The sequence below is a fragment of the Macrobrachium nipponense genome, chromosome 30 (assembly GCF_015104395.2).
Source record: "Macrobrachium nipponense isolate FS-2020 chromosome 30, ASM1510439v2, whole genome shotgun sequence".
NCBI lineage: Eukaryota > Metazoa > Arthropoda > Malacostraca > Decapoda > Palaemonidae > Macrobrachium > Macrobrachium nipponense.
The window spans coordinates 10,325,987-10,347,069 of record NC_087218.1 but is presented as its reverse complement, the minus strand read 5'-3'; the positions used below and the strand labels follow the sequence as shown (position 1 = coordinate 10,347,069).

Genomic DNA, 21,083 nt, shown 5'->3' with positions numbered 1-21,083 from the left:
CTGGCAGATATATACATAGCTAAGACTCCGTCGTCCCCGACAGAAATTCAAATTTCGCGCCACTCGCTACAGGTAGGTCAGGTGATCTACCGGCCTGCCCTGGGTGGCAGGACTAGGAACCAATCCCGTTTTCTACTCATATATTTTCTCTTCCACCTGTCTCCTTGCGGGGAGGCTGGGTGGGCCCTAATCGTATATATCTGCCAGGTAAGTATGTATGAAACTTTATTGTATTATAACAATATCATTTTCATACAATCAACTTACCTGTCAGATATATACATAGCTGATTGGCACCCTTCGGTGGAGGGTAAGAGACAGCTACTACTAGAATAGACAGGTAAACAACATCTGTTGTAGGTATAAAATAAAAACCTTGGTTCCTACCTGATAGGTGGTAGACTTCGTGTGTTTTCACCCCGTAGTCTGCATCACCTCAAGAAACTTTAGCGAGATGATGTGATCTATGGCCAAGAATTCTTGTGGGTCTGCCGAAGGGGTCTTATCCACTTACTCGCAGAGCCTGAAAGGACTTTGTCAATGGGTGCTGATCCACTTACATGACAACACACCTTATTAAGGAGCATACAACCAATCCCGACCACCTGATCCTAACCACCATGTTAGTATTAAAAATTGCTCAGAGTTATCCCCAACTCTTCGCAACAACCGTAACTCAACCACAAAGCACAAGCACACAATAATTTTCGAAAAAAATTTTTTTATCTAATATAAGATATCACAAGAGTTCCTTACTAAACTGAAGTGACTGGCCGCCTGTGCGGCAACTGCACTTGTTCAGCAGAAAGTCTAGAACATATCTATTAGACTTAAGTAGTAAAAAAAAATCTTAAGGATTGTTGTAAGCTCCTGTACCCAGGATTGTGCCCGCAGACACAAAAGGACCTAATGAAAAACATTTTTCATAGGTCACACGCACGTCCTTCAAATAGTGAGCCGCAAACACAGAATTACATCTCCAATATGTCGCTTCCAAGATATTCTTCAGCGACATATTTCTCTGAAAAGAGAGAGACGTCGCCACTGCTCTCACTTCATGAGCTCTTACTCTCAGAAGTTTTAAAGAATCGTCCGTGCAAGCCTTATGAGCGTCCATAATTACGTTCCTGACAAAAAAGGCTAATGCATTCTTAGACATAGGTCTTGATGGATCCTTCACTGAGCACCACAGGCCTTGTCTAGAACCTCCCAACTGTTCCTTCTTCTTTAAGTAACACTTTAAAGCCCTTACCGGGCAAAGAGACCTCTCCGGTTCCCTGCCGACGAGACCCGATAATCCTTTTATTTCGAAGTTTCTCGGCCAGGGGTTCGAAGGATTTTCATTCTTCGCCAAGAATAATTCCTTGAAGGAACAGATGGCTGAATCTACATTGAACCCGACTTTGTCACTAAGGGCGTGCAGTTCGCTAACCCTTTTTGCCGTCGCCAGTGACAAAAGGAATAAACATTTTCTTGTTATATCACGAAACGAGGCCAAATGTAGGGGTTCAAATCTCTCCGAAGTCAAGAACTTCAGTACTACGTCTAAGATTCAGTTAGGGGGAGAAGTCATTCTAGACTTCTTGGTCTCAAATGACCTAATCAGATCATGCAGATCCTTATTGTTTCCCAAATCTAGGCCTCTATTCCTAAAGACGGCCGATAGCATACTCCTATAGCCCTTTATCGTGGCTACGGAAGGAGGGGCGACTCTTCCCATGCAGAAATAACAGAAAATCAGCTATTTCTGCTACAGAGGTACTGGAGGAGGACAACTTCTTTGACTTACACCACCTTCTAAAAACTTCCCACTTGGATTGATAAACCCGGATAGTGGAAGTTCTCCGGGCTCTAGCGATCGAGCTTGCTGCTTTACTAGAAAAAGCCTCTCGCTCTGACAAGTCTTTCGATAGTCGAAAGGCAGTCAGAGCGAGAGCGGGGAGGTTTTGATGAAACCTCTCGAAGTGTGGTTGTCTGAGAAGATCCCTCCTTTGTGGAAGGGATCTGGGGAAGTCTACTATCCACTCCAGTACCTCTGGAAACCATTTCTTGAGCTGGCCAAAAGGGGGCTATCAGGGTCATTCTTGTCCCTTTGAAGTCACCAAACTTCCTGAGTACTTGCCCCAGAATCTTGAATGGGGGAAATGCGTAAACGTCTACCTGAGACCAATCTAGTAGGAAGGCGTCTACTGCTAGAGCTCTGGATCTTCTACCACTGAACAGAAGACTTCCAGTCTCCTCGAGAGGAACGTGGCAAAGAGGTCGACATGAGGAGTTCCCCAAAGAGACCAGAGCTTGAGGCAAACTTCTGAGTGGAGGGTCCACTCGGTATGAAGGACCTGGTTCCTCCTGCTCAGCCTGTCCGCTCGTACGTTCCTTACTCCCTGAACGAACCTCGTCAAGAGAGAGATGTTCCTCTGGGATGTCCACAACAGAAGTTCTCTCGTGAGTTCGTAAAGGGCATACGAGTGAGTACCTCCTTGCTTCCGAATGTAGGCCAGAGCGGTTGTATTGTCCGCATTTACTTGAACTATTTTGTTGCAAACTAACGGTTCGAAGCTCTTTAGAGCTAGGTGTACAGCTAGCAGTTCTTTGCAGTTTATGTGCCAGGACACTTGAAGAGCATTCCAAGTGCCTGACACTTCTCTCTTTCCCAAAGTTGCTCCCCAACCTTTTCCGACGCGTCGGAAAACAATACAAGGTTTGGGCTCTGTATTTCCAGGGAAGTACCTTTGTTTTCCTCAGTGGGAGTAACCACCATTCTAGATGACGTTTTATCAGATCTGGAATGGGAAAAAAAGTCCGAGAGTAGTCCTGTCTTCATGTTCCACGAACTTCTGAGGAAGAACTGAAGAGGACGGAGATGAAGTCTTCCTAGGTGAAAGAACTGTTCGAGCGAGGAAAGGGTCCCTAACAGGCTCAACCATTCCCTCGCCGAAGTCCGTTCCTTCCTTAAGGAAGAGAGACTTTTTCTAAACCTCTCGCTAGTCTCTCTTGAGAAGGAAATACTCGAAAACCCCGAGAATCCATCCGAATCCCCAGATAGACAAGTTCTGGCTGGGGATCAGTGGGACTTCTCGAGGTTCACGAGTAATCCTAAAGTCTTTATAAGGTTTAGTGTCACATTCAGGTCCTCCAACACTGTTCCTCTGACTTTGCTCTGATAAGCCAGTCGTCTAGATAAAGAGATATACTGATTCCTTTCAGATGAAGCCATCTCGCCACATTTTCAAAAGGTTCGTGAAAACCTGAGGCGCCGTCGACAGGCCGAAGCACAAGGCTCTGAATTGGAAGATCCTTCCCCCCGTCATGAAACGGAGGTACTTCTTCGACGAAGGATGGATCGGGACGTGAAAATATGCGTCCTGGAGATCCAGAGACACCATCCAATCCCCTTGGCGAAGAGCCGCCAGGACTGAAGCAGAGGTTTCCATGGAGAACTTCTGTTTTTGAACAAACTTGTTCAGAGCGCTGACGTCCAGAACTGGTCTCCATCCCCCCGAGGCTTTCGCAACCAAGAAAGACGATTGTAAAACCCCGGGGAGCTTTGATCCAGCACAAGTTCTATAGCTCTCTTGTCCCACATCTGATCCACCATTTGTTGAAGAGATATCTTTCAACACAGGGTCCTTGTAATTGGCGGACAATTCCCTCGGAGTTGACGTCAGGGGAGGATTGTCCAGGAAAGGAATGAGATATCCCTTCTGAAGAACCGACATCGACCAAGGATCTGTGTCGATGCGAGTCCAGGCTTCCGCAAATCCCCGGAGCCTGGCACCTACTGGTGTTTGGAGGAGCGCCACTTCACTTTCCCCTTTTAAAGGGGCGGAACGAGGCTCGACCTCTCTTCTCGGTCGTTTTCCTTTTAGCGGTAACTCTAGTTGGAGGGCCGCCTCGAAAGGGCCGAACAGGAGTAGACGTCACTTTCTTTTCTCCCATCATTACTGGTCTCTTCTTCCTGGACGATTGCAGGAGAAGATCTTGAGTCGCTTTCTCCGTCAGTGATCGTGAAATATCCTTCACCAACTGTGACGGGAACAGAAAATCAGACCTAGGGGCGAATAACAAAGCTGCTCTTTGTGAGTGTGATACTGCTTTCGTCAAGAAAGCGCTAAACACAGATCTCTTCTTCAAGAGACCTGCTCCAAACAAGGAAGAAACTTCCCCTGAGCCGTCTTGCACCGCCTTGTCAATACATGACAGAATTGCTAGGAGTACATCCGGTTCTAGCCCTTCAGGGGCATGAGCCTTCTTGACATCACCCAACCCCAAGGGACCAATCTAGGAAGTTAAAGACTTCTAGAATGTGAAAAAGTCCCTTGAGGAGATGATCCAACTCTGAAAGGCCCCAAGTAATCTTAGCCGTGTGAAGGCTATGTCTCCTGGATGCGTCTACCAGACTGGAAAAGTCAGCTTCAGCTGAAGCAGGGAGAGTGAGACCCATATTCTCCCCAGTCTGGTACCAAATCCCTCTCTTGCCGGTCAGTCTAGGGGGAGGCATGCAAAAGACTGTCCTTACTAGCTCCTTCTTAGTAAGCATCCAGTTATCCAGCGATTGCAGAGCTCTCTTCATAGAAATCGTCGGTCTCATCTTCACGAAAGCCGACGATTTCGGAGTCTTCGAGCATGAAAACAGAGAACGAGGCGAAGGAGGAGCGGCAGGGATCAATGCGTCTCCGTATTCCTGGAGAAGGAGAGCTGTCAAGACTTTGTAGTTCGACAGTCCTTCCTTACTGTGAGACTCGTCCTCTGATTCCTCTTCCATAATCGGATCAGTAGGAGAGACCACTTCTCGTTCCGGTCTCTTGTCCAACAATTCTCTCTACTGGGGACAAACTCCTAATAGGAGAGGGGCTAAGAGAGTGTAAAGAGCTCCTATGCTTGACTGGCTCTTCGTACTTGGCTGGCGCCTCGCGCCTGGCTGGCGCCTCGCGCCTGGCTGGCGCCTCGCGCTTGGCTGGCGTCTCGCGCCTGGCTGACTCCTCGCGCTTGGCTGGCGCCTCGCGCCTGGCAAGATCCTCGCGCTTGGCTGGCGTCTCGCGCCTGACTGACTCTTCGCGCTTGGCTGGCGCCTCGCGCCTCTGAAAAGTCTCGCGCCTGACTGACATCTCGTGCCTTGTTGAAGACTCGCGTCTTCCTGAAGTCCCTTCCTTGCGTGACAGATGTTCTTCTTGAGCCTCACGCTTGGATGAATGCTCACGCCTGTTTGTTACTCCGCGCTCGGCTGAAGCTACTGATCTGGCAGACGTATCCCATCTGGAAGAATCCTCTTGTCTGTAATGCGTTTCTCGCTTGTCTGACTCTCTCTTAGAGGACGCTTCTCGTCTGTAGGACGCCTCGCGCTTGGCTGTTGCTACGCGCTTGTCTGGCGGATCCAGATCTTCCCACGAGTCTCTATCTGAGATCTCAAAAGACTCACGTCTCACAGGAGCCTCACTCCTGGTGGAGAAGGAAGACGACAGTCTTCTTGACCGGCAGTCTGACGTCTTTCTTACGAGGAGGATCCTTCGAAAGGACTCCTACTAGGGCGGAAAGCTGTTCCTGTACCGCCAAAATGATCCTTTTGGACGCTTCTCCTGCGTCTTCTTGAACGGGAGAGGTAGACCTCGAAGGCGTGTTGTCCCCATCATGGGACGGCGAAACCCTCTTCGCCTTCTTGATAGAAGGAGGTTCTTCTTCCGAAAAGCGTTCTGGGCTTGAATCCAAACCAGGATCTCTCCAGTGCCTTTTCAGGGGCCTGGACAAGTCTGAATCCTTCCACCCTCGTTTAGGAGAGGGAGAAGCGGACGAAGAGAAGCACTCTCTGAGGACGCTTTTTCGATAGCGGTCCTGAGCAGGCTGTCTATACACAGCACCTGCTGAAGGGACGCCTGACCGGGGGGAATTCTCCACAACCTCCGTACGGCTTTCGACTTTCCTTCTCCTCTGGGCTTGGGAGCTTGGAAGAGGTCTAGGCCTGGGAGCGTCGCAGAGACGGTCAGACGCCCCCTCCACAACACTGGGGACACTCACTTCACTAAAGTCACTTTCACCATCCTTACCTTTTATGGCAGCCATTTCGGATTTCATCCTGTGAAGCGTAGCCTTCAGTTCAGCAATTTCCGAAGCTGAATCTGAATGTACGGCCAGTGAGGGTCCTGATACAGAATCATAATTAAGAGAAGAGTTAGAATTATCCAAAGGCTCAATAGGCCTTGTACAACTACCCGCCATCTTAGATGCAGCCCTTCTGACTCTATCCCTTTCTAACTTCTTCAAGTAAGAAGTTAGAGTCTTCCATTCCTCAACATTCAACCTTTCACACTCATGACAGGTGTTAGAATAGAACAATCAAAACCCCTACATTTGCGACATACAGTATGAGGATCAACCGAAGCTTTCGGTATCCTCACCTTGCAGCCTACATTCACACACATTCTCACACAAACACTTGAATCAGACATTCTGAAGAAAATCAAAAAGCAAGTCCAAATCCAGTCCACAGTAGCGAATGCCAAAACAACGATCCAGGTACGTCACCAAAAGTCCACAAAAAGATGATCAATTGCTTAGAAAAGCGAATTCCAGTCAAGAGGTGGCAGCAACGATGTTGATACCACCGGCGACAGAAAATATATGAGTAGAAAACGGGAATGGTTCCTAGTCCTGCCACCCAGGGCAGGCCGGTAGATCACCTGACCTACCTGTAGCGAGTGGCGCGAAATTTGAATTTCTGTCGGGGACGACGGAGTCTTAGCTATGTATATATCTGACAGGTAAGTTGATTGTATGAAAAGCATCATTTCCTCTCTAAGAAAATGATAAAACTCGCATTTAATGAGTAAACTTTTGAATTCCAAGCCTATAACTAACCTGTGCACATGAGAGGAAGCATATTTTTTTTAACAGAAAAAGGTAAAACTGACATTTAATGAACAATATCTGTATTCCATGCTAATAAATGGCTTATGCAGATGGTGTTTCCATATCAAGGCAGCCAAAACTGTCACTCACAACCCACATATTAGATATCAGTAAAGATTTTTTTTTTCTTTTAATTTTCAATAACACTTTATTTCAAAGATAATTTGTGTCTGAAACTTCATCTTTCCATTAGACTAACCTTAAAGCAAATTATATCGTTATCTCCTACTTTTGAGGATTCACCCATTTACACATTTAACCAAACCTTGAAGCCTGACACTGTGGCAAAGAGCTGCTAGATACATTAATATTTTCCTTAATAAAAAGCACTTTCATAATTTTCATGGGATTAAAGCAAGCTATGTACCTACTGTATATTAAATTTACAACTGGGTATTTTTTTACCGATAAATTATCTTTTTTTTTTCTTTCACATTACTGAATAAACTTTATTTATAAATGTAATTATACCTGTTTATGAAAAAATGCACATTCAACTAAAACATTACCTGAGTAGCTGAAAGAGGAGAGACTGACAGAGAAGGTAAGAGTGTTGCTGGACTATCACCATTCTGTCTCCAAACAAGAGTCAAACATATATCAGAGTCACTTCTATCAACCCCTGAATTTTCACCCCAAAACTGCTGAAGCTTCTCGGAAACTTCCTGTAAAGTAGAAGTATGCTTAAAAACAAATGTATGTATGAGTATACTAAGTTAGCTCCTAGGTTTAAGTAATCATAAGATAGATAATGAGTTGAACAAATCAATGTTACACAGAGGATGCAACATGAAGCACTGCCTGTGGATGAAATTTCATTCAATAAAATACTAGTACAATGATATTATCAATGAAAGACTTATTCAGAGGTTAAATGATATCTAAATAGTATGTTATTGTTAGTATACAATAAGGTTTTGTACATACTTACCTGGCAGATATATACTTAGCTATACGTCTCTGACGTCACGACAGAATTCAAAACTCGCGGCACACGCGACAGGTAGGTCAGGTGATCTACCTACCCGCCGCTGGGTGGCGGCTGTAAGAACCAATCTCCCTTTCCAGACAGAATTTTTCCTTACCACCTGTCTCCTGAGGGGAGGCTGGGCGGGCCATCAATCGTATATATCTGCCAGGTAAGTATGTACAAAACCTTATTGTATACTAACAATAACATTTTTGTACATGAACTTTCCTGTCAGATATATACTTAGCTGATTGACACCCTTGGTGGAGGGAAAGAGACAAGCAAATATACAAATACGGAAAAAAGGGGAAAAAGCAACACTAGTTGTAGGATGTAAATACAACCTTGGTTCTTACCTGTTTAGGCAGAAGACTTCGTAGTTACTGTCTATGAGTCTGCGTTGCCTTAAGAGCTTCAGCGAGGGCGTGACCTACAGCTGACAGACTCTTTGGGTCTATCAAAGGGATTTGGTTATCCGCTTACTTGATAGAATCCGAGCAGGATCTGTCAACGGGGATTCGCCCACTTATATGACAGAACCTAACCACTATCATTGCAAGGAGCTCAAACATAAACCGATCACCTAACCAATCTAATCATTGTTAGACTACGAAATGAAAAACATGCCTACCCGCATGTTCTTTCAAACAACCAAAAACTTACAACCTAACAAGGGGAAAAAATATATACTACAAAGGATATGTCTCAGCTCCCTGCCCCAGCACCGAATCCGCCGATACGTACGGGCCTAACCCGAAGCACTTTTCATACGTAATTTTGACGTCTCTCAGATAGTGGTTTGCAAAGACTGAGTTGCAACGCCAGAATGTTGCCTTCATAATATTACTCAGGGATATGTTTTTGTTAAAAGTCAATGACGTGGGCAATAGCTCTTACCTCATGAGCTTTGACCTTAAGAACTTTGAATTGACTTTCATCACATATCGCATGCGCTTCTTTCACCAGGCTTCTGATAAAGAAAGAAAGCGCATTCTTCGAAAGAGTCCTCCTTGGATCTCTTACAGAGCACCAAAGGTTGACATCATTGCCCTTAAGTTTTTTCTTTCTGTAGATAGAACTTTAAACTTCGTACTGGGCAAAAGCGACCTCTCTGCTTCCTCGCCTACTAATGCAGACAAGCCTTGGACTGCAAAGCTCCTAGGCCAAGGATTTGAGGGGTTCTCGTTCTTAGCCAAGAACGAAGGAAGGAACGAACAGATAGCTGCATCTCCTCTGAATCCCACATTTCCTTCTAGTGCATGGAGTTCACTAACCCTCTTTGCGGAAGCCAATGCCATGAGAAAAATTGTCTTCTTCGTGAGGTCTCTAAACGAGGCAGACTGAGGCGGTTCGAACTTATTGGACCTCAGGTAACGTAGCACTACATCCAGATTCCAACTCGGAATCCCTGGAGAAACCTTCTTGGATGTTTTCAAACGATCTTATTAGATCATGAAGGTCCTTATCTTCTGAAATGTTTAAGTTTCTGTGCCTAAACACTGCAGATAGCATGCTACGATAGCCTTTAATGGTTGATACCGCCAATCCACTTTCTTCCCTAAGGAAAAGTAAGAAGTCTGCTATTTGAGTCACAGAGTACTGGAAGAGGAAAAGTGATGGTTCCTACAACCATCGCTGAAAGACGTCCCACTTCGATTGGTAGACTCTAAGGTAGAAGGCCTTCTTGCTGCTGCGATAGCCGTTGCAACTCTTGCAGAAAAGCCTCTCGTTCTGACCAAACTTTTGACAGTCTGAAGCCAGTCAGATCTAGAGCGGGGAGGGTTTTTGTGTTACCTCTCGAAGTGGGGTTGTCTGAGCAGATCGATCCTCTGTGGTAATGTTCTCGGAAGATCTACTAACCATTCCAGTACCTCTGTGAACCATATTTGTGCGGGCCAGAACGGGGCTACCAGCGTCATCCTTGCTGCCTCCGATTCTGCAAATTTCTTTAGTCTCTCCCAGTATCTTGAATGGAGGAAAAGCATACATGTCTAGACCCTTCCAATCTAGTAGAAACGCGTCTATCGACACTGCCCTCGGGTCCGATATCGGAGAGCAGTAGTAGTTGGCTATCCTCGCATTCTTGGCTGTGGCGAAGAGGTCTATATGAGGCTTGCCCCAAAGCTTCCACAGGTCCTGGCAAACATCCTCGTGAAGAGTCCACTCTGCAGGCAGGACTTGATCTTTCCTGCTTAGGAGGTCTGCTCTGACGTTCTTTTCTCCCTGTACGAACCTGGTAAGGAGACAAATCTTCCTTTGCTCTGTCCAAAGCAGAAGTTCTTTTGCTGCCTCGGTACAGGGAGAAAGAGTGAGTCCCCCCCTGCTTCCTGATGTAAGCCAGGGCCGTGGTGTTGTCCGAGTTGATCTGTACTGCTGAAGCTAGGACGTGGGGCTCGAAAGCTTTCAAAGCTAGCCAAACCGCCATCAGCTCCTTCTTGTTGATGTGCCAGGTCACCTGTTCCTTCTTCCAGGTGCCTGACACTTCTCTTGAGCCGAGCGTTGCTCCCCAACCTGTTTCCGAGGCGTCGGAATACAACACTTGGTTTGGGTTCGGAATGTGAAGGGACATCCCTTCTGCAAACCTGAGAGGGTTGGCCCACCAAGAGAGGTCCTTCTTGATTTCCCTTGAGATCTCGAAGGAGAACTCTAGGTTTTGCGAACGACACCTCCAGTTTCGATGTAGAAAGAACTGGAGAGGTCTGAGGTGCAACCTTCCTAGAGAAAGGAATTGCTCCAACGAGGAGAGTCCCCCCAACAAACTCATCCACTCCCTCGCTGTGCATACTTCTTTCTCTAGGAAGGCTTTGACTTTCTCTGACCCTCGGGCTATCCTTTCTGGAGACGGAAAAGCCCGAAAATCCAGAGAAGCCATCCGAATCCCCAGATAGATACGATCTTGACTGGGGATCAACTGAGACTTTTGAAAGTTCACCAAAAGTCCCAGAGAACTTGCCATGAAAAGGGTCTTTTGTAGGTCCTCCAAACATCTTTTCTGCGACTTGGCTCTGATTAGCCAGTCGTCCAAGTAAAGGGACACTCTGACTCCCTCCAAATGTAGCCATCTTGCTACATTTTTCATTAGGCCTGTGAAGACCTGAGGGGCTGTTGAAAGGCCGAAGCACAAAGCCCTGAACTGGAATATCCTTCCTCCCATCATGAACCTGAGGTATTTCCTTGAAGAAGGATGGATAGGCACATGGAAGTAAGCATCCTGAAGATCTAGGGACACCATCCAGTCCCCTGGCCGAAGGGCCGCCAACATGAGGATGTCGTCTCCATGGCGAACTTTCCCTCTTTTCTACAAAGAAATTCAGGGCGCTTACATCCAGAACCGGTCTCCATCCTCCTGAGGCTTTTGGAACTAGAAAAAGGCGGTTGTAAAAGCCCGCTGAGCAAGGGTCACTCACTAGCTCTATAGCCTCTTTCTCGAACATTTGTTCCACTGCTTGTGTTAAAGCAAGGCTCATGATGGATCCCTGTACCTGGCCACCAACTCCCTCGGAGTCGTTGTCAACGGTGGTCTTTCCGTAAAGGGAATCAGATATCCTTTCCGGATAATCGAGAGGGACCAGTTGTCCGCTCCTCTCTTTGCCCAGGCTTCCGAGAATCTTAGAAGCCTGGCACCTACTGGTGTTTGGAGGACTACTTCCCTACTTCTTAGCTCTGGCAGAGCGTGAGAAGGATCTACCTCTCTTGAAAGGTCTATTACCTCTCGAGGTAGAGGCTCTAGAAGGAGGGCCCCCTCGAAAGGGCTCCTGTCTAGCTGGAGTCTCCTTCTTCGTCTTCGTCTGGAAGGAGGTCCTAGGCTTCCGTGCCGACTGCGCGAGCATGTCCTGAGTCGCCTTCGCAGAGACAGATCCTGAGATGTCCTGTATTATCTTCTTCGGAAATAGCAGAGGCGAGAGCTGCGAATACAGAAGAGAGGCTCTTTGGGCATGCGAAAACAGACTTAGTCAGAAAAGAGCAAAAGACTGATCTCTTCTTAAGGATCCCTGCTCCAAACAGGGAGGCTATTTCGCTCGATCCATCTCTAACTGCTTTATCAATGCACGTTAGAACACTGTTGAGATCTTCTGGCGAAATAGCCTCCGGGTTCTGAGTCTTCTTAGCCAAGACCCCCAAAGACCAGTCAAGGAAGTTGAAGACTCCCAAGACTCTAAACATTCCCCTTCAGCAGGTGGTCAAGCTCGTTCATAGCCCAGGTAGTCTTAGCAGACAAAAGAGCCGAGCGTCGTGCTGCATCTACCAGAGAAGAGAAGTCCGCATCCGCCGATGAAGGAAGACCCAGGCCTAGGGGTTCTCCCAACGCGTACCAAAACCCCAGTCTGCCCGTAAGCTTGGAAGGAGGGAAAGAAAACACAGTCTTCCCTTTCTCTTCCTTAGAAAGCAGCCAATCACCAAAACCTCTCAAAGCCTTCTTCATTGAGATGGTTGGCTTCATCTCACACAAGAGGAAACTTTCGTCTTCTTCGAAGTCGAGAATAAAGAGAGAGGAGACGGAGGAGCGACGGGAGTAAGGGAGTCTCCAAACTCTTGAAGAAGGAGATCTGTAAGGATCTTATAGGACGAAACTGACGAGTCCTTCACCAAATCCTCTTCTGAAGGTTCAACTTCATCCACTGAAGAACCCTCCGCTTCTTTACAAGGGCAATTAGCCTTCTCTAAAGAAGTGCGTCTGTCTAGAGAGTGTCTAGTAGCAGACTGGCGCCTATCAGGGGAAGCCAAAGTTTCTGGAGAGCTCCTCTCGAATGAGTCCTTCCTACTCTGATGAGTGCGTGCTCTTTGATCCTTAATCCTACTCCTAGAATTCCGGGCTTCCAAAGGGGAGCGCCTGCTAGGAGAGGAGAGCCTACTATGCTCAAGGCGCTTCAGGATCCATGCGCCTGTTCAAAGGAGAGCGGCTGCCAGGCGAGCTGCGCCTACCATGAGGCGAACGCCTACTAGGCTCTTGGCGCCTACTTACAGGAGAGCGAAGCCCTGGAGAAGGTCGCCTACTAGGTGACCGGCGTCTACCATGCTCCACAAACTTCGATCCAGACTTGTGTGTCTCTTCAAAAGGTAGTCTCCCAGAAGAGACATATCTTTCAGGCTCTACACGCCTGTCCTGAACAGAGCGGCTAAAAGGAGAGCCGCGCCTATCAGGAGAAAAGCGCCTATCCTCCGCCACCCGCGCTTGGGAGCGGGAGAGCGTCTACTTGGGGAGTAGCGCCTACTAGGCTCAAGGTGCCTAACAAAAGGCGAGATCCTGTCTCTTGACGAATCCATCAAAGAGTAGGCTCTCTTATCCGGAGAATGAAGGATCTTCGGAAATGAGCGAGAAGACGAGGCTGTACACCGGTCTTTAGACGAACGCCTACTAGGCGCTAGATCCCTTCCTACTGGAGAGATGTAGTCACCAGGAGAAAGCTTCTTGGGCGATTGACGCCTGGAAGACGACAAGCGTCTGCCGAGGGAAGAGCGCCTCCTTCCATCCGCTGATACAGGAGAGAGAACCGACTCTGACTGAGACGGTAACACAGGCGAAGGAATCCTAGACTTCTTGACAGGGAGAGAGACGTCTTTCCGACGCGTTCCTCCTGCCAAGGAGCCCGCCAGCGCCGAAATCTGCGCTTGCAGTCCAGCAAGAATTCGAGCTGGAGATCTTGCAAATCCTCCACCGGAGAAGAGGCTCGAAGCCTACTATGAGGCGAGAACTCCTGCTCCATCCTGGGTTTCTTGATCTCTACTTCCAGCTCTTCTGGAAAAACTTCCGGCCTGGAAGGAAAGGCGCTAGGAGCCTTCCAGGCTCTCTTCATCGGTCGCGAAGAATCCGAGGCGCTCCATCCTCCTCTAGGCGAAGGTGAGGAAGAAGAAGAGAAGCATTGGCGCAATACCTCCTTCTTCGCGCGAACAAGGGCAGCCTGGGTACGAAACATTCAGGATCTACCGAGGGGACGCCTGATCGGTGGGAGTTCTCCCTAACCTTCCTGCGGCTGTTGACTTTCTCCTCCACTGGGACTGGGAGTCTGGAAGAGGTCTAGGCCTGGAAGCATTAAGGAGCCGATCAGACGCACCCTCCACTGCACTGGGGTCACTGCACAATTCACCTTCACTACTCTTACCTTGCAACGAACGAATCTTCTTTTCCATGCTAAGGATCGTGGCTCTCATGGTTGCCACTTCCGTAGTCGTATCCTTAGGTTCGATGCAGGGCGCAGGAGCTGAAACTGGAGAAGGTTCTAATGCTACAACAGGATTTTCTTCTACCTCGCTAATACGAGACTTACTAGAACTCCTAGACGAAGCCTTTCTCACCCTGTCTTTCTCTAACTTCCTCAAGTAGGAAGAAAGAGCCTTCCATTTACCCTCATCCAACTTCTCACACGATTCACACGGGTTAACAAAAGAACATTCTTTCCCTCTACATTTAAAGCAAACTGTGTGAGGATCTACCGTAGCTTTCGGTAGTCTCACCTTGCATTCATCCATAGAGCACACCCTAAACATAGAAGATTTCTTAACCTCTAACTCAGACATCTCGAAATCAAAGAAAAATCCAAATCAATATCCAAAAACAATCCACAAATGCGTATGCCAAGCCAACAAGATCAGGTACTTCACCGAAAGTCAGTCCAAATAAATCCACAGCAACGAGAATCAAATAAAGCTGTCAGGAGGTAACAACCACAGGTGTAGTCGTCACCGGCGACAGAAAAAATTCTGGCTGGAAAGGGAGATTGGTTCTTACAGCCGCCACCAGCGGCGGGTAAGGTAGATCACCTGACCTACCTGTCGCGTGTGCCGCGAGTTTTGAATTCTGTCGTGACGTCAGAGACGTATAGCTAAGTATATATCTGACAGGAAAGTTCATGTACAAAATTATATTTTCAATCTAATCTCAGAAAAAGCTATACGTATGTAATCAAGCCTCACAAACAACAAAGAAGTTCAGAATGCCTCACCACAACAAAGTTTATGGAAGATTTGCAGTGTTAAATTATAAAATCATACTTGGAACCAAATGTAATCTCAGTGTGTTTTACCTGACAATCCTGCTTACCTTGACAGTGGAATGACAGTGGACTCGCATACAAGTCTTTAACTTTGAGGAGATCACATTTGCCAAAACTCGAATACTATAAGGAGGACGCCGAGGATCAGCATATATCACTATGTCAAAAAGTTCACCAGGCTTAGGAACACCTGTTAAAATATAGTAAGTTAAGAGTTATTTATAATCTTGGAAAATAAGAGAACTAGTTGAAGAATATATGTACAATGTTATAAGGAGGTTGTGAACTCTAAGGGAAACTTCCTAGTCTTTCATCACAACCTATCACTTAGGCAAACTTCGAATTTTCATAGGTTTGTGTGGCAACAAGGAATGTGTTGATTCTTCTCAATTGGTGAACTGGTTAAAAAAAAAAATAAAAAGTTGAATGCACAAAATACAATGTTTTGCCCCCTTCAGTACATTATAAATGACATAACTACCTTTTTAGTTTAGTACAGCCATAATAGAAAACCTAAACAAAGTACATGTGTACTTGAGGTTTAAATTTCACATATTTTTGAAGTGCTGTTTGCAAATGCAAGTTACTTAGTTCACCATAAAATTATATAATTCATAATTTGTAAAATATTATATAAAAATACTACAAAAATATATCTAGAAGTGTTGCTTGCAATTTGAGGACGTGTCCTCATGTCTGGTAATGTGAATCGATAAAAATATCAATACATTTCTTTAAGACTCATAGCAAGAAGTGCTTGTCTTCCCTAAACAGCCAGCTGCAGTTTGAGATTAGTTTCAATTCAGCAAATAACAAAATAAATTTATGATATTAAATTTCAAGTAGACATCCTTAAAATTTCCAAAACTTGCAGGCTCTTCAATACCTGTAGAACAAATTAAATGACATTTTTTCACAAAAACTCATAAATCATAAGCTTTATTAGCATTATCAAATTCATCTAAGACATATCTTCTCTCTTGAAGCCAATGCAGAAGCAACTACACTCATATCTGTTGACCTATATATGTGTCATGAAATTAACATGATACATACAAAGAAAAGGGATGAGAAAGTGGTACTATCGCTCACCAACACCATTGAATATTAATCTACCTGTCTTGCATTGTTGCCCACCATTCCCTAAGTAGGGATTGTGGTTGAAAGATATTAATTTACTATAATTACAAACAAAAATTCGAACTAACCACTAATTTGGGAAGATTGAGAGGTAATAGATTCTTCTAAAGTGATGCCCATTTTCGATGCAATGTGAGCAACCTTGGACTGGAGGGCAGAAAGTCTGTCTAGAATCAGCTCCTGACGTTTTGTGAGGGCTTCTACTGTCACACCTCCCCCAGATGTCGTTTGTTCTTTTCGTCTAAACCTGTGATACAAGAATGCAAATTCTATGATAGTCAGAAACAATTTGAAATAACACAATTCTCCATAATAAAAATTTATAAATAAAATACTGAATATATGAAAAATCTTTTGGAAGACTCAGTGCTATTTCTTTATTAGTCTCTCATTACCTGAAGCTTGGTAAATATATGAATAATGACACTCTTCCAATGAGGCAGTCACTCAGCAAAACATCAATGCTTAAAATGCTTTCTTGAGAAATATTTGAGTAAAGGAGTTAACAAAAAATATGGTTTTGCTAAAAGATCTGAGCAGGTAAAGAATATCTAAAATCTAGAATATTTATTTTGTGTACTGTACTGCATTCCTGTGCTTTACACAAAGGGATATCTATAATCTATTGTACTTATTTTGCGTATTCTTGTGCTTTGCACAGAGGGATACCTATAATCTAGAGCACTTATTTAGTACATTCCTGTGTTTTACACAAATCCTAGTCCTACGTTGGGAATAACAGAAAGACGAAGACTAGGAATGAAAATATATTGATAAGTATGTATATTAGTTAAAGAAAAACTTTGTTAGATTATAAGCGAGTAAAGATACACGAAGGAAAAAATTACCTAGCCTACGACATATTCTACAGATGCTAACTAGGAAATAATTTCATCACTACTCTGTAATTAAAGACGAAACAAACTCATCATGGATCTAAGCAAATAAGAGTCATAATGAATTACCAACTCAAAGATGGTGATAAAAGATGGAGGGCAGTTTGAGGGCACAAACCATTTTGATCAGGGGTTCCTTAAAAAAAAAGATACTATATTTCCTTTGAGATAGGTTTCTAAATTATCTCTGTTACTTCATGTGAACATTTAAAGCACTCTGACTTTCATGCCATGTTACCGTTGAAAGTCCTTTGGCCCCATTTCCCATCACCATCAAAACAAGAAGGTAAAATACAATATATATCAGACATTGAAATTGTAACTTACATGTTGTACAATACAGAATTATAGAAGATAGTACACTTAATGAGACACCCTATTCACACTGGCACACAGGCATCTATTGTCACTAAAAGTGTAAAGGACAATGCAATCATATCTGGCTATGATGATAAAGAGTTAAATGGACAGACTAAACTGGCTATGGTATATAATGTGTTTAAACTCCTATTAAAGCCCTAGTTCCTGATGAAAGCAAAGTGAGAGGCAGATATGAAAAAATTTGCAATTTCCCATCACACTAATAATATTGTCAAGGCTTTAAAAAAAAAAATGAAAATTTTAACAAAGAATATCCTTGTTTTCTAAGTTGTCATTTAAATGCAGAAGTAAAAGTACAACACTACTGTCAAAAGCTTTGGGAAGACACCTGTCAAACATACCTGTTGGACCTTACATTTCCGATCATTCATCTGCAAATAAGCATTCTATAATAACTTGTAGCAATGATATGCATTGTCACAACTTGCAACAGTAATTTTGACACAAATCTTTGTACATACAGTAAAATGATATCCTGTGTATAAATCTTGATCCAGAAGACACTCACCTTTTGGACACACCTTAAAATCTCTTAAGTTTCATGCACAATGTCTCTGCAACCCATCAGCAATATTATGACTTTGCCCACTCACCAAAACCACTTCAACTTAAGTACTACTGTAATAAGTTTCTTACTAACATTGGGATTAAATACGTTTTGTAGTGACTAAAATTATTCTTTGCTCACATGTGACTCTGCAGAAGCATGCAGGATAAGCATGCTCTGCATGCACTGGTGTACACAAATAATCTACCCTCGGTGGTAGAGCAGTTGGCTCAGAGCCAGACCCCATTCTCTACACACCCATTTTCTACAATATTTTTTGGGGTAGCTATGATAGTTCATACTTTTTATGATATCAATTACTATATCTACAAAGCATTTTACTGATTTGTTATGGTATTCAGAGTAACAAACCAACAACATCTTTAAAAGATATTTCATGATATGATAAAAGAAAAAAAGAAAATTATACTTAAATATCACACAGCAAGCTTTTGTATTCACTGCTCCTTCATAAAGCTCTTGCAATCAGACACATCAATCTTTTTGTATTATCTAATTCAGGTGCCATAATACTGAGTGCTGTGAGAATTTTCAGTGGAGAGGCAAAATTAAGATGATTTCAAGTCTAGATACCAACTGTAATCACATTACTAATAAGAGATTGGAAACATGTGCATGCACATCACATGCATAAGAGCAGATTAAAAAAAAAACTAGGTAATTGCTACATGCATTATCAAGCACGTGTATACTTTCTATGACACACATGGATGTCAGCATTTATGCATACTACATTATTTCACGTTTGCAGAGACTGAACAAGTACATAAAATATCAAGTAACACAAGAATGCAATCTCACGAGAGTTATGCACTCAAAATCAATGAGTCTAGCTGCCTTTTTCACATTTTCTATGTAAGAACCTATTACACAAAACTTGAATATTTTACAAAAATTAACAAGGTGACACCAAGTCTTTCACTGACTGATTACACAACATGGCACCTACCTAATGATGTAATACCTTTGTATTATTTAGTATCAAAAATACAGTATTTTTGCATTAAACCAAAAATTATCAGAAAAAGTAACTAAGCCAGATATTTACTTGGAAACTAGTTCTCTCATTCTTATTACAATAGTATTATAATTTCTTTAAAATACCATTACATTTCTGGTTACTCATTATGCTCACCAAAAGGTTCGTTCTCACGACGTGAGGATTGCACTACACAATTAAATGATCATGTGGGTCATCAGTTATGGGGCTCCTAAGGGGGGAGCCTCAAAAATACTGGACATGGGAAATCATCTGGCCTCTGGGTTGCACCAAATCAATATCTAACCTAACTCTAGCAAGTCTTTTTGGCAAGTATCACATTAGTTTTCTGCCTGTCATGTGTGTGATGAAAAGCATCATATTCTTAGAGCAATTACGCTCATGTAGCTTTTCATGTTCTTCATCAGAACATTGGCTCTTACTCATGTGATGCATTTTATTGTATACATATGCTTTGATTTTACCTTTTTTTTTTAATCTCTGCATGGCTATTTCACACTTAGCTATTTTCTATTCCTTTGAAGTCAATCTCTCAAATATTCTGGAGAATTTTGCCATTTTACTCCATTGACTCCTTGTCAGTGGTTACTTTCTGATACCACTTCATTATCACTTACAGCGCCTATCAATTAATAAGCACTAACTTACGGCGCACCCTGGAACGGAAACCACCGACTGGCAGTATGAACTTGTAGCCTTAATAAGACTGCTTAGGCTAACTAAGCTAGCCTATTTGATCTATACTAGCTACCTACTTTGGCCCACGATGTAAGTTACAGTATAAGTTACATTATAATTCCCAGCTATCTAATATGTATATAAAAATTAATATTTAAAGATGGGCAACTGGCTCTGTTACATACTAACCACTGAATAAAACCCACTCTACCCAGTGCCTACTAGTAAATTTTTAAATTTTCCTCTCTTTTATAATTTATGATCTTTATCTTCAATTCCAAGGTCATATAATTCTGTTTGATCAACTTAATGCATTCTTTCCAACATTTAAGCTTTAATGCTGTATTATTGCTATTATTCATATATGTATAGTTTAACCAGACCACCAAGTTAACATATCTAATTTATTTTAACTCCCATTACACACACACACACACAAAACAAGAGTACCAAATCATTCAAGGTAATGTCTTAATTACTTATTGTTCTTAATTTTACTCCTAGCTTGGAATTCAGCAGTTTCCTTGCACCTTAGATTTTTGGAAAAAAAATCAGTTCTGTTAAATTTGACTAAGGGTTTCTGTCAAAAAGAACTGATTCTCACTCCGTACCAAATGTTTGCAGGTCCTTTACCCTGACTTACACTATGCACCCACAGCAACCACCTCCCTATTTTACTATCTTCCTGAAATTATAGCTGCTGAAAAAGATGAACTTTGATTGCTTTATTCTATCTTTACCTGTACAAGACCTGTAATGACTTGAAAAGTAAGTTTTTAGGCTCTGCTAGAGAATATTATTGACTTGCCACCACTCTCCTCTTTACAAGAATGTTTGCTTTATCTAATCATTGCAAAAAACAAAAATAACAAATTTGTAACTAATTTGTATTTTTCATAACTAACAAACCTGAGGTCTTAACATTAGGATTTACTAGCGCCAAGCTGGAAACCGGTAGAATTAAAATTACACTTGTGAGATCCAGGGACTAATGGCATCTATACCAGGTCACGGGGCATGTATACCCAGAATGCCCACGGCTACCTGTGACCCATCAGTTATATTTCTAACCCAGTTTAGACTGCTAGAGGGGTGGTTCGAGGTGGGCCTTTAACTGTTAAGACCTCAGGTTGTTAGTTATGAAAAATACAAATTAGTTACAAATTTGGTATTTGTTCATACACGAAACAAACCTCGGTCTTAACATTAGGATAGACTTACTATTGGAGGGAGGTAAGGTTCTCTACAACTGACTGGAAGTTTGCCACCTTATCCATTTCCGAATATATAGGGAAATTCTAGAGAATGGACAATGAACCTAGGACCAAAGATATAAGCGGATCTATTGTTTCCTCCCACTGGGTGTAGATACCATTCTACTGTTTACTCTTGTCCCTTGCGACTGGATTCGACCTTCACCCCTCTTTCCTTATTATCCAGAGGGGTGTGTTGCTACTGAAAAGTATATCATCAGCTAAGATAGCTTCACAGTATGGCTGACCATCTCACCTGCATCTAGTCCGTTCCAGCAACATGACGGTACTCTCCTTCATAT

At 43.5% G+C, this 21,083-nt stretch overlaps 1 protein-coding gene across 2 annotated transcripts in view; it reads right to left on the bottom strand.

The window, feature by feature from the left end:
- Positions 1-21,083, bottom strand: part of LOC135202267 (phenylalanine--tRNA ligase alpha subunit-like) — a 59,666-nt gene that overhangs the window by 7,309 nt on the left and 31,274 nt on the right. For both annotated transcript variants that reach the window (XM_064231568.1, XM_064231569.1), the window contains exons 11-13: positions 16,074-16,252; positions 14,913-15,055; positions 7,413-7,568 (exon numbers count right to left, since the gene is read on the bottom strand). In XM_064231568.1, the coding sequence (XP_064087638.1) occupies positions 7,413-7,568; positions 14,913-15,055; positions 16,074-16,252 (478 nt within the window). The remainder of the gene's footprint in view (positions 1-7,412; positions 7,569-14,912; positions 15,056-16,073; positions 16,253-21,083) is intronic.